The 12,045-nt window shown below is 46.0% G+C and overlaps 6 protein-coding genes across 6 annotated transcripts; 5 read left to right on the top strand and 1 right to left on the bottom strand.

Moving 5' to 3' along the window:
- Window positions 1-687: 687 nt before the first annotated feature.
- Window positions 688-1,510, bottom strand: DEU56DRAFT_917615 (uncharacterized protein; the record flags this gene model as incomplete). Its single annotated transcript, XM_041358009.1, has 3 exons — window positions 688-1,146; window positions 1,200-1,295; window positions 1,352-1,510. 3 exons carry the CDS (start codon window positions 1,508-1,510, stop codon window positions 688-690), a joined length of 714 nt encoding a protein of 237 aa, XP_041203422.1.
- Window positions 1,511-3,060: 1,550 nt separating this feature from the next.
- DEU56DRAFT_697074 (uncharacterized protein) lies at window positions 3,061-4,180 on the top strand (the record flags this gene model as incomplete). The annotated part of the gene is made up of 5 exons (XM_041347246.1): window positions 3,061-3,292; window positions 3,373-3,413; window positions 3,463-3,696; window positions 3,758-4,039; window positions 4,088-4,180. Coding segments are annotated over 5 exons (882 nt in total), but the record flags the coding sequence as incomplete, so codon positions are not given.
- A 108-nt stretch (window positions 4,181-4,288) lies between these two features.
- On the top strand, window positions 4,289-5,655 carry DEU56DRAFT_873538 (uncharacterized protein; the record flags this gene model as incomplete). The annotated part of the gene is made up of 5 exons (XM_041355863.1): window positions 4,289-4,464; window positions 4,520-4,736; window positions 4,792-5,095; window positions 5,143-5,415; window positions 5,594-5,655. The coding sequence occupies 5 exons, from the start codon at window positions 4,289-4,291 to the stop codon at window positions 5,653-5,655; spliced, it is 1,032 nt and encodes a 343-aa protein (XP_041203420.1).
- A 566-nt stretch (window positions 5,656-6,221) lies between these two features.
- DEU56DRAFT_716858 (uncharacterized protein) lies at window positions 6,222-6,500 on the top strand (the record flags this gene model as incomplete). Its single annotated transcript, XM_041347601.1, has 1 exon — window positions 6,222-6,500. A coding segment is annotated over one exon (279 nt), but the record flags the coding sequence as incomplete, so codon positions are not given.
- Window positions 6,501-7,604: 1,104 nt separating this feature from the next.
- On the top strand, window positions 7,605-9,561 carry DEU56DRAFT_917613 (uncharacterized protein; the record flags this gene model as incomplete). The annotated part of the gene is made up of 9 exons (XM_041358008.1): window positions 7,605-7,809; window positions 7,860-8,119; window positions 8,179-8,298; window positions 8,352-8,435; window positions 8,487-8,618; window positions 8,673-8,786; window positions 8,845-9,182; window positions 9,246-9,383; window positions 9,432-9,561. 9 exons carry the CDS (start codon window positions 7,605-7,607, stop codon window positions 9,559-9,561), a joined length of 1,521 nt encoding a protein of 506 aa, XP_041203418.1.
- A 796-nt stretch (window positions 9,562-10,357) lies between these two features.
- Window positions 10,358-11,348, top strand: DEU56DRAFT_983933 (uncharacterized protein). Its single transcript, XM_041359975.1, has 2 exons — window positions 10,358-10,584; window positions 10,638-11,348. Exons 1-2 carry the CDS (start codon window positions 10,546-10,548, stop codon window positions 10,878-10,880), a joined length of 282 nt encoding a protein of 93 aa, XP_041203417.1. The 5' UTR covers window positions 10,358-10,545; the 3' UTR covers window positions 10,881-11,348.
- The last annotated feature ends 697 nt before the right edge of the window (window positions 11,349-12,045 follow it).

Genomic DNA, 12,045 nt, shown 5'->3' with positions numbered 1-12,045 from the left:
GACTGATTGATATTGTTTGATTGACAAGTTGTGTACTTTTACGTTGCATAGAATTTAGAATTTGTAGTTTTACATGTATCAAAACCTGCTTCAAAATTTTCATGTCTTTTGTTCAAATGTGCTAAGAATTCATTGTGTGAAAAGTGCTATGATATGTAAGAAGGACTCGGAGTGGAGTGCAACACACTCCACTCACTACTTGTACTGAAGGCACAAGTCAAGGTGCTGCAGGCACCTTGAGCAGAGCACGAAGCGCTCTGCTGCCTTCCTGTGCCGAAGGCACAACGGGTGTGGACTAGTCCATACTTATGCTTTGAATTGTGACTTCTATTTTCTAAGCACAGCGCTGTGCCACATGGCACTTTTTCCTCGAGTGACATCACCACTCGAGGAAAAAGTGCCATGTGGCTTGCATCATGTGACGAGCTGGGACTCTGCGTAGTATTTTCTAAGTATTTTACAGATGAATGCTGTGAGCAGCTGTACATCCTGTGAGCTCTGTCCTGCAGTATAGTCTAATGTCACGCTTCGCATTGCAAACCACGAGGGAACATGATTATGAGCTTGTCATTGGACATATATATTGGTTTAAAGACAAAATACAGCAACAACAAAACATGCAGACATGATATGATGTGGTACTCTATATATCGTGCTAAGTGTCCCAAATGTGCAAAGGAGGAAAAATCATGAAGTAGAAACCAAAGGATAGGGATAAAAAAGCACGATGTGCCTCGAAAATTCAGACCAAATGTAGTCCAAGGTATCACCGTGTGTAGAGACAGTGGTTAGCTTGCCGTCATCGTCGTCGTCATCGTCATCGTCGATGGCCATCCTGATGACGCCGCCGCTCCCCACCCACTCCTCAATGAATTGGCCCTCAAGGGGAATACTAGGATCCCAGAAGGACCACTTTCCGCTTGGGAAGTCGGGATGGGTGGCGATGAATGCATACCAGAACACTTCCCGACCCCAAGTCCATTCAGGCGTTATCGGATCTACAGATTTCACGAGCCAGGATTGGATGTTGTCCAAGAGTTCTGCCCAGTGGTCAGAATCTGTGTGATCGAATGCTGGTAGCAGGGGAAGGAAGGAAAAAGCCAGGTCGCTATCAGTCGCAGAGCAAGATTGACTGAAAGCCATGGACTTCAGATGCACTATGGTTAGTCTCATTGCAAAACTTTGGTGCATATACATACATTATTCGAGTGATGATGCTGCTGAGACGCTATCTCAATTACCGGTACTGTGAATGATTTATATTCGTCTTTCAAAGACACAGTAATTTCAATGGGCTATAGAATGTTTGTCAGCATAAGGGGTCATTATTCAAGAAAATCATATCACATACAATATTCGAATGAGCGAGATGATGAGGTACTGCACCTGAAAACCATACTAAGATTGACAAAGGCTGAAGAACTACATCTTTTGATTCGGCAAGTCGCACATCTGGATAGAAGGTCCCGCTTGAAAAATGATGAGGTTGGAGAGTTGTTGTGTTTGACATGGTCGTGTCTCCAGTCCTCGCTGCTGTTGATGTTGAACTTGGAGCAATCTGAATCACGTGCTATATTGTAACCCCTTTTTCGGTTCGTGCATAAGTCACCACAGCCGCACACTTGCACGTTTGTGCCCTCATGTTCTCCCTGTGGGGCGAAACAGTCATGAAAGACATATAATAAATGTGAGGTATAACACTCACACTGACTCTGGTGTTGGAAAGTCTACTCATTGCAGTCACTTTCCCTCAGATTCAAGTCTCGACACATATCTATTATCTAGACTCGACGATGTTCCCCCCCGACCTGTGTTTACATCAATCTGTTCGACTGCAAGAATAGTATGTCGCAGGATCCCTAGGTTGTTTTAACATAATCCCGGATCTATATATTGCTGACTCCCTTTGCTATTCTTTAGATCATTGACATCTTGCCTTATCTTTGTTGCTCCCGCCTCGGCGCTCTATCATCTGCCTTTCCACTACCCCTATTATATTCTTCATTATTTTGAGCCTGGCTTGACATTTTCTCCCTTTACAGACTTCCGCTCCCCATTATCACCCTCTGCCTGTTTCTTTGCCACCCTCCCTCTGCTTAACACTCAGGAGCGGATTTCTTATCACATTCCCTTTCTACATATCATCTGCTCCTCCGCCTCTTCTATATTATATGCACTCAGGAGTCTAACATATTCCCTTTCTACATATCATCTGCTCCTCCGCCTTTCCTCTATTCTATGCACTCAGGAGTCTAACATACTCCCTTTCTACATATCATCTGCTCCTCCGCTTCTCCTCTATTCTATGCACTCACAAGTCTAACATATTCCCTTTCTACATATCATCTGCTCCTCCGCCTCTCCTCTATTCTATCTTAACTGCCGCCCCTCCATTTTCAGGCGCAGTGAACCTGTTCCCTTCTAAAATCTTTTGCTACTTTTTAGTTGTTGGGGTATTGTGCTCTTATTGTTTTCTTCTCTCTTTCGCTGATTTTTTTCACGCATTCCATGCACAGTACCAAATTCCGACCAAGACTTCAAAATCCCTTCAATTCAGAATTTCAGACTTTGCCTCAAAATTCTCCCAAGGAATCACATGATCTGAAAGAGTCGCTTTCAAATCGTCAAGTCTCCAATCAGCGATCACACTGTAATCACTTGACAATCGGTATCATGCCAGCTGCACTGCATGCTATTGACAGTATAAGTAAGTCTTACACTCAACATGAATAGCGTTTACTGATGTTTAATGCAGTCTTGCAGTTTTGTGGAGCATCTCAGGTTGTGTGCAATGTGTGTCCGAAGCGTGATAATACTTTGCGCACAATGCATCCTAAACATGCATTGAAGCATGTTGGCACTGGCGTACATCAGCATCATGCCAAGGTCTGGACTTCAACGCGCTCGACTTCCCAACGTCAACAACAACGGCAACGGCACCATCATGAAGCAGAACATTTACCTTCACCTGTCGACGACGAAAGCGACAAAAACGACGGACACAACGATGTTTCCTCGAGTGCGATGGACGTCGATGATGCTGTCTATATCCCAGAGCCACATGGACCAGACCATGAAGTAGTACCAGTCGCTGATCTCTGGAACGCAATCTCCAGCAGTCCTTTCTACCAAGTCAACGAGACATGTGATTTGTACGAGGAGTTGCAGTCTGCCCTTGCTTCGGGGGAACAAATATTTTCCATGCTGCTCGCCCCAGCGAGTGAAGAGACCAGCCTTGATGATGAGACGGACTCAAACTTTGGGATCGAACTTCTAGGTGAGATATTGTTTCGTTCCCTGCAGGAGACGTATTTACATCATTAGACGACTGTCCGCTGACCACCTCGTGTGATGTAAATCTGAACCGTCCAGTTGCGCCTGACAATCCAGCGTATCCTTGGCCAACAAAAGCCGTATGTTTCATTATCTTCGTGCGTTTTCACTGCTAACTTATCATTTAAGCATTATATTACCGCCTTGCTATTTAGTTCTCCAAGGCTCCCATTCTCCGAGGCGCAGAAAAAGGCAGTACTATCTTGGGCAAGAGAGATTGGCGCTCGTGATGTCCCTTCGCTATATGCATTGAATCGAGTCCAGGAGTCTGTTCGAACACTTGTTGGCAATCCAACGGAAAAGATCACTGCACCTTCGGGCAATATATTTTATCTTAACGATGTTGGAAAAGCAGTTGCCAAGGTACGCAGAATCTCACACATGAACACTTCTCTCAACACTGACTTCAAATGTTCTCGTTTAGGACTATGCAAACCCCCTCACGCGGTTCGCGATGCAGGATTACCCTGAGGACGGGGACAAGGGAATGTCCCAGGTGTTCAATGGAGACAAAATGATGTTCGAACTCCCTTCGCCCCCCGCCGCTAAAGTTGACGGGGAGATATACTTCATGAATGAGCTCTTGCAGGACGTGTCGGGAGACTACTTGATACCCGAGCGTTTCTTTCTTGCATCGTACACATCAATGAATGATAGCGTGGACAAGCAGCTACATGCACTTGGCCGTGCTGTACAACGAACACAGGTGATACCAGTGTTCTGTGCATACTTTCAATTTTGCTGATAGACTTAGGATGGGTTTATTGTCAGTGACGAGCAGGAAATGATCCCGACATCTAACTTTCGAAGGTCATTCAGGGAAATATCTGCCAATGACGATGAACTCGCTTGCGGGCTGACAGAGTCGTCAAACAAATACGCGAAACTGGTACCAAATCCATTGCGCACAAAATCTCAAGGACGTATGGTGTACTCAGTCCCTCTCATAATATTCATGGACGACATATCCGGAAACATATCCAAGCAGTGGAACAAGCATCATGCAATATATATGTCTAATGCGAATCTGCCTCGTGAAATGCTCGAGAAAGAGTTTTGTATTCGGTTTGTCACGTCTTCTCCTCACACAGCCCGAATGGAAATGATGAGCGCCATGCAAGATTCAATCAGGTACGTGATACTTATAATTTGCTACTACGGTGAAACGTGATGCTAGTGATCCTAGAAAAGCTACGGAATCGGGGGTCTTCAGTTGGGACTGCAAGCACGAAGAAGAGGTTATGCTGGAGCTATACGGTCTGTTTCTTGGTGGCGACAACCCAATGCATGCCGAAGAATGCAGCCACGCAGGGCTGCATTGCAACTTCTTCTGTAGGACATGCGAAGTCGGCGGAACCAAGGAGTATAAAGAGTCAGATGAGGGCTACAAGAGCATCTTCGTGGTATGTAGCATATTCTTGCACTATCCATCACCATATTGACTGACTTTCTGAGCAGCCAGGAAAGCCTCGCACTCCCACAGGAACAGTGGAAGAGATCCACGCACAATTTGCTTCTGCACTCTGTTCAGGTGCATCAGAGAATATTAAGAAATCTGTCGCTTCATCAGGTGTGAAGGACACGAGAACTGCTTACATTCTTGACACAGTTGTTGAGCTCGGGAAAAAGCTACACAAACGAGGCGCTGGTGTTCAGGCAAAACCAGAGTGCGAAGTCAAGGCTATTCTAGAGAAGCAACTGGGAGACCTCCTGCAAGGGAGCACGATCGAGGGCGCAATAAACCCATTATTGGGCGTTGAAGGTAAGGTTCATGCCCGCATTTTCAGTCGCACATTGACCTTTCATTAGGATTTGACGTTCACCAGGACAGGCCAACAGAGATTTTACATACGGTGCTACTGGGGGTCGTGAAATACTTTTGGGGTCAATCGGTGTACCTCCTCGAAAAGGCAAAGCTCTTGGACGTTTTTCAAATGCATCTCGACTCCATCAAGAAGGATGGGCTTAATGCTCCTTGTCTCGACACTGAGTATATCTGCCATTACAAGGGCGGGCTGATAGGGAAGCACTTTAAAAGTCTGGCGCAAGTCATGCCATTTCTCATTCAAGATTTACTACCAAGTGTTGGAATACGCAAGCACGCTCGCAGCCGAAGTGTAATGTTATCTGTCTTAGTCGTTTTCTTTCTTATTGTCCAATGACATATGTGTACCTGATTCACGCTCTTGTTCTGACATGTTCTATTGTGTTTTGTCTCACTTACTTATGCGCTCGTACAAGAGCACTCGCATTTATTTAGTTCATGCGATTTTCGTGCTCGTACCTCAGACATTTGCATTCCACGTGCAACGACTGAGGTAAGGGACTTTATTCGACTCGTATATTTACCCTAACTAATGCTACATAGAGTATCTGTATCACACAGGTAAATATACCAAAGACATTTGCATTCCACGCGCAACGACTGAGAGTATCTGTATCACACAGATCCACGTGAATACCCTTGTGTTATTCTTATACCAAGAACAGTACTTGATGGGTGAACGAGTATCGGTGAGCTCGTCGTATATGTTTGGCACACGGAGATAGATGATACTGATCTATACTTGGTATGATCGCACACTGACACTGCTGCACCAATGCTGATTGAATTACAGGCGAAGCTTACCCGGACAATCGATGATTTTCTCAATGTAACAGCAAAATGCGCACCAAGTATTCTCATCTTGAAGCCGAAGTTTCACTGACTCTCACAAAGTCGTGTGGCATGTCACCATTCAAAAATTTGCTTTCGGACCTGCATTACATCCCCTCCTTCACATCCCCACACTCGAGCTCACGGACCATGAGGTTGTTATTGGTCCACAAGTAAGTTTGAACATGAACCTTCAATCGAGTTTATTGACATGCTCATGCGGTGAATCTAGGAAATTGTTTGTATAGTAAACGTCCAACACGACTGTGTTAAATCACAGTGCACAGGCATTAGTCAATGTCACATTCGTCAAGAGCGAACCGAGACTGCACGTATGAAGTCCATCATTCAGCACAAATCCTCGCCATTTTACTTGCTCAATGCTTATTTGATTCACAATTACGCCCAGATTCAATCTGTCATTCCTCAGTCACTTCGCGAGACACCATTGAGGGTCGATAATACAGCAGACATTCATTTAGCGGCAGCTCGTCAAATCCGGGAGAAGAAAGCAAGCAAGAAATCAGGCAAAACACCACATACCGAGTCTTTGAGTGCATTGCACAATGACATAGCTGGGATTCCTGCGGTGTTCGACTGCCCAGCAGCAAGAAAATCGAATAAAACACAGAAAGCAAAAGAGAAGGCACCTCGACCGCCCGCCAATCCACGACAACCCACAATCATGCAGGCAGCTGCATCTTCAAGTTCCCATCTCCCAGCACCCATGCCTTCTCGTCTCCCATCGCTACATCCACCTGCTACTGTACCTTCACAGTTGCAGCAATCCCCCATGCCTCCATATAGAGCTCCCCCTTCGCATCACCCATTGCAGCCACCCCCAATGGTCATGATGTGGCAATCATCTCCCACGCCCGGTCCACCCAGACCTCTCCCTTCTCATCCCTGGCCATTGAACCCACCTTCCATGGTACCGCCAATGTATGCTGGGCAATATGTTGCCCCACCATATCGGCACTCTTTGGGGTTGGCTCTTCCAAATCCCTTGCACGCTCCCCCTCTTCACCCACATCATTCAGGACAATTGTCATATGCACAGCAGCTTCCCTTGCAACCTTCCGCGCCAGTGATGACCTCACACATCTGACACTCTCAGGCTCCACATCATGAGCAGCCCAGCAGACAGTACTAGACAGAATCACCCTAACTCCCCGTTCTTGCAAGACGCTGGAGAGCATTCTTCTTCAACAAGGTTCGCATGCTTGTCTTCCTCCAGCATTCAAGGTTCTCCTTCGACAAAATCGCATGCTTATCCTTGAAATTCTTCCTCCAGTGTTCCAGGCTCTCCTTCGACAAGGTTCGTGTGCTTATCTTTGAGGTTCTTCCTCCAATGTCAACAGCATCCTCGTTGCTGGAAGTTGTGGCAGCGTTGTTGGACAGCACAATTAATATGTACTTCATTACAACTATGGGCACCTTACATACCAACATACCAATACTACTGTATGATGTTCTGCTCCTGCCCAGAGGACATTCAGGAGGCCTGAATTTTTTGTTCGGTTCAGTCAACTTCGGAGTATCACGGATACTATTAATATCCAACCTCATGCAAGCCTGAGGGCCGCAGCCACCGCGACCTCTGGCATTTGCGACAATGTTCCAACGTGGTTATCGTCTGCGCCAGCCTTCTGGTGGTAGCCAACATTCAAGATCACCTTCACAAGCAAGCCAATCGCTGAGGCCATGGTCAAACACAGGAGTTTCACCGGAAAGATCCACGGGAAGTCTGAACAGAAGCACTACGCCTGACCGGAGCAGCGGCAGCTCATCCAACCATCTGTCTGTTGGAGGATATGGAAGTAGGTCCTCACATATAAGCTCTAATTTGACTTGACGATGTACTTCACAGGTGCTTCCTGTCCCCAAAGTTCTCACTGTGGTGACGGCCCAGTGATACCTGAATTTGAAGTCGTGCCCCCCACTAGTCCAACGTCATCGTTGGATGAGCCAATCAGCACAGCAGTTCGTCAACGCAGGAACAGCAGAACTTCCCACCATGGGGATCCTACCAAGCTCACACCCCAGCGGACGAAACACTTCAAGATCTATGCCAAGAAGCTGTGTGAAGACAACGAGGTTCCAACCGGAGAAGTCATGCGTTTCATTGATGTAATAAGTTTTCATCGAGCTGTTGGGTTGCTGTGTTTGCTGACTCGGACTTGATGCAGTCTGGCGACATGTTTTATATGCTCATAGACCTGAAGATTACCCTCATCAAACTTTACGAGGTAAACAAGGCAAAGAGATTGCAGGAATTGAAGGATGCCTTGGAATCAAAGGACTTTGAGGTAACGATGGTACTTTGCATTCTGTGTTATTCTAGACTAACTTGGACCGGAAGAATGGGCTATACAACCGTTTGTTTGCATGCATGCTGTCGCCAAACATCACAGCATATGTCACTGACACCCAGCTTCATATAATGGTCTGGCTCTGATGTCCGCTGTTCTGAGTCAACACTGCTAAATGATTTCAGGATTTCATTACCAGTCATTGTGATGTCTTCAAAATCCCCCCTGGAATGCTCGAGGATGTCGAAGTCAGAGCTCAGCTGGGCAAATCAGTCACAAAGCTACTTACCGGTATTTGTAGCGTCATCAAGACCGCCGTGAGTCTCGCTACTTTTTTTGACGCAACCTCAATCATGATTATTGCTATGTAGCTCACCACGTCAGTTGTCAAGCATACAAGTGTCGCCGATGTGACCAGGGCGCTTGCATGCAGCAGGTCTGGCATGGAAGTTGATTCTACACATTGGAACAGAATCGCGCTACTTGTAAGTGATACCACATGTATCTCTCTATCAACATTAACACTCATTTGTACGGGGACAGCGGTGTCTTCTGCGAATTTTTATCATCAGCATCAGCGACTACAAAAGTGCTTCCATCAAAGAATTATTTTCCCCTTACCTTATTCCGTCGCTCAAGCAGGATATGCGGCGAAAAGTTGAATGCGAACTTGGTGTCAACATCGAACAGCTTGAGAATGACTTATTTGACAATAATCACATGCCTGGGTCCAACAATCAGGCCTCCCCAGGAACCTCAGCAAACGACGATCATGCGCCCAGTGCTAGGAGGAATGAGAATGGTGCCGACATGGATAATGAAGAGTTTGAGGATCAAAGTGGTGATGGGGATGCTAACGGAGAGGATGAGGAGTTGAATGGGTCTGGGAACAATGTTGACAATGCTGCAGTCTTATGAGATGACCCACTGGACTCCGGATTCAGATTGGTTGAAGGTATTCCGGCGCGGTACAACAATACCATCAGATTCTGGAACTTTGTTGACCACTCGCTCTTAACCATGCGCCAAATGTCCAAGGAATCCTCCTCAATCCCCGCCCAGCAAGATAAGGAGTTGCAGAAGTACGTATTTGTTGGCTCACGCAATTATAGAAACTGATTTTCGGTTAGGTTGTTCATTGAAATCTTCCAAGCTGATCTCGCCGAGTTTCCTGGTGGCAAGAAGCTCTCGAAGTTGATTTCGAAGACGAATCCTCGTTGGCAGACTGCTATTCAAACCGAACTCATTTGGAACACCTAAGATTTTACATATTTCCATTCATTTTCGCCACTCCTGCACTCCATACCTCATTTTAATCATACCCGTCATTTTCGCTGCTCCTGCATCCTTCATTTTAATCATACCTGTCATTTTTGCCACCCCTGCACTGCATCCCTCGTCCTAATCATACCTGTAATTTTTGATACAAAAATAATACATTTGTCATGCTTTCCATGATGTCTCGACGGTGGAAAATCGGCATGAAAAGTATTCAGGCGGTACCAATACAGGATGTTAACAAGTATACACTCTACATATGCTCAAGTGTCATACATATGTCGGAAGTATATAGCTTGTACATCGGTCCACCAGTATATTACCAATGTCTAGGACCAGTATATTATCAATGTCTAGGTCTCAGTATATGATTTATGTTGTCAACCAGTATACTACCAATGTCTAAGTCTCAGTATATGATCTATGTTGTCAACCAACATAATTCCGGTACTAGGTCTCCGTACATAATGTGCACCCGAAAACAGCTGCCAGATTTATACCCTACCAGTATCGCTATCACACTCTGACATCACTGACATTATGTCAGCCTGTGAATCTATCAAAATTGTATTAAATATTTATGTATAATACACGCGACGAAAGTTGATGCATGGAGATCAGACTGACATAAGGGCTATAACCCTATTTTTAGACATAGATTCTATGATTTTTTCGATTGGCCGTGATAAGCATATCGATATTACAACTCCGCGAGCTTCTACTTATGTAATCAACAATATTAGTAGTCAACGACTCGTGCTACATACACGAGCTGCCTACAGAGATTGCTCTCCACATATCATCCATCTCTCATTGCAATCTCTCCGCAATGACTGGCTCGTGTCCATGGATTCACATGGTCTGATCACCGACAACGTCCAAGCAGTGTACTGCAACGCAGCCATCTGATCGAGAGGGGCAAGGCTCCGTCCGTCCCAAGAGAGCTGGATCACTGGAAGCCTCTCCATGACCGATTATAACCCTGATTGCATACTTTGGGCGACCGTAAGTTGACCCATATACCCGTTCACCCCATCCTGAATCGTTCCGATCAACAGGCTCATGTAGACGATTACGGTCACTGCGAATATGATCACAGCTACATCATCTTTAATCGCCACGACAACAACAAGGAAGTATGGCGCTATGCCCGCGACTTCCGGGACTCTGAGATGCCAGAGGACTTCAAATCTGACGAATCCATGATTAAAGCGCCTGCGTGCATCAGCTTCATCCCTCCGCTGGGCGTCGTCTTCCTCTGCATTCTGAAGCTGATGACAAGCATCCATGCTCACTCATAGACACATCGTAAACGAAACGTCGTCATATCATCCCAATACTTGTCATCTTTTAAAAGAAGTTCTAAATTGATTTTCACCGACTGGCTGCATAGATTGGTAGGCTCCGTGCATGCATAGGTTGACAGCTAGTTCCAGGAGCACTGATGCTAACATAACATTGCCTGGCAGATGTGATTCTATCCTCCGGAACGCCAAATAAATACCGGGACGAAGTTCTTATATCCTTCAAATCACCTACACTTGAATACCACAACGGAACTCAAAATCAAATATATGTATACAGTAGTACTCCCCGCCCAGTACCCGGGGTTGATCACACGGATGGTTTCCGGTGCTACACATCTCCGCCAGTCGACGTTTCTCCACCAGGCCGGAAAGCAAGGGACGCCACATATGTTCCCCCGTCGGACCTGGCCACGAGCTTAGCGTTATATTCACGAACGCCGAGGATCAGACGTGGTCCTAGCACACACATCTGCAATCCCATGGCAATGTCGAAAATGCCGTTATACACACCAACTCCCGAAGTATTTGAGTACTGTAAACATGATGAGGACTGGCAAGATACAGATGCCAGTTGCAGGTCAGCGCACCATGATCTTTGGAGACAGTCCACCTAGAATGAAATAAGCCACGACAACGAAGCTAGCACATGCAGAACTTCAGCGAAACAAGATAACAACATCCAAATCACCGAGCTCACGCTAGAAAGTACAACGCGTGACTTTTTATCAACACCATGAAACAGTCCCCAATGGTCGATCCTATTTGCGACTGCCGCAGTTCACGGAGGTGTTTGATGACAATCCAGACTGCAAGAAAAAAGACAATGATCTCCCATATAGCGGTGGGTATCGCCATGTCTACATTTAGATCCAACGCGTCTGTGTCCAGTTCGAAAACACAGGTAGAGTAACCGGAAAGGATGGCCTCCCCTGGTATTTGTCCATGAATCACGTGTGCTCAAGACCTTCATTGATAATTCAAGCTTACCGCCTGAAAACCCCAGGTTTCCGATTACCCCCACAACTCCGGTGGCGATCGTGGAAACCAGCAATAGTACAGCAAGAAAAATGAGCATCTTGTTGGATCTCCCATACATGGCATGTATCCGGGTCATCAAGATGACTTGCATGATATTTCAGTCAAACCAGTATCAGTACGA

This window comes from Suillus clintonianus (assembly GCF_016758775.1).
Source record: "Suillus clintonianus strain FC179 chromosome Unknown DEU56scaffold_112, whole genome shotgun sequence".
Classification (NCBI taxonomy): Eukaryota; Fungi; Basidiomycota; class Agaricomycetes; order Boletales; family Suillaceae; genus Suillus; species Suillus clintonianus.
The sequence above is the reverse complement of the archived record's forward strand: the minus strand, read 5'-3'. Positions and strand labels throughout refer to the sequence as shown.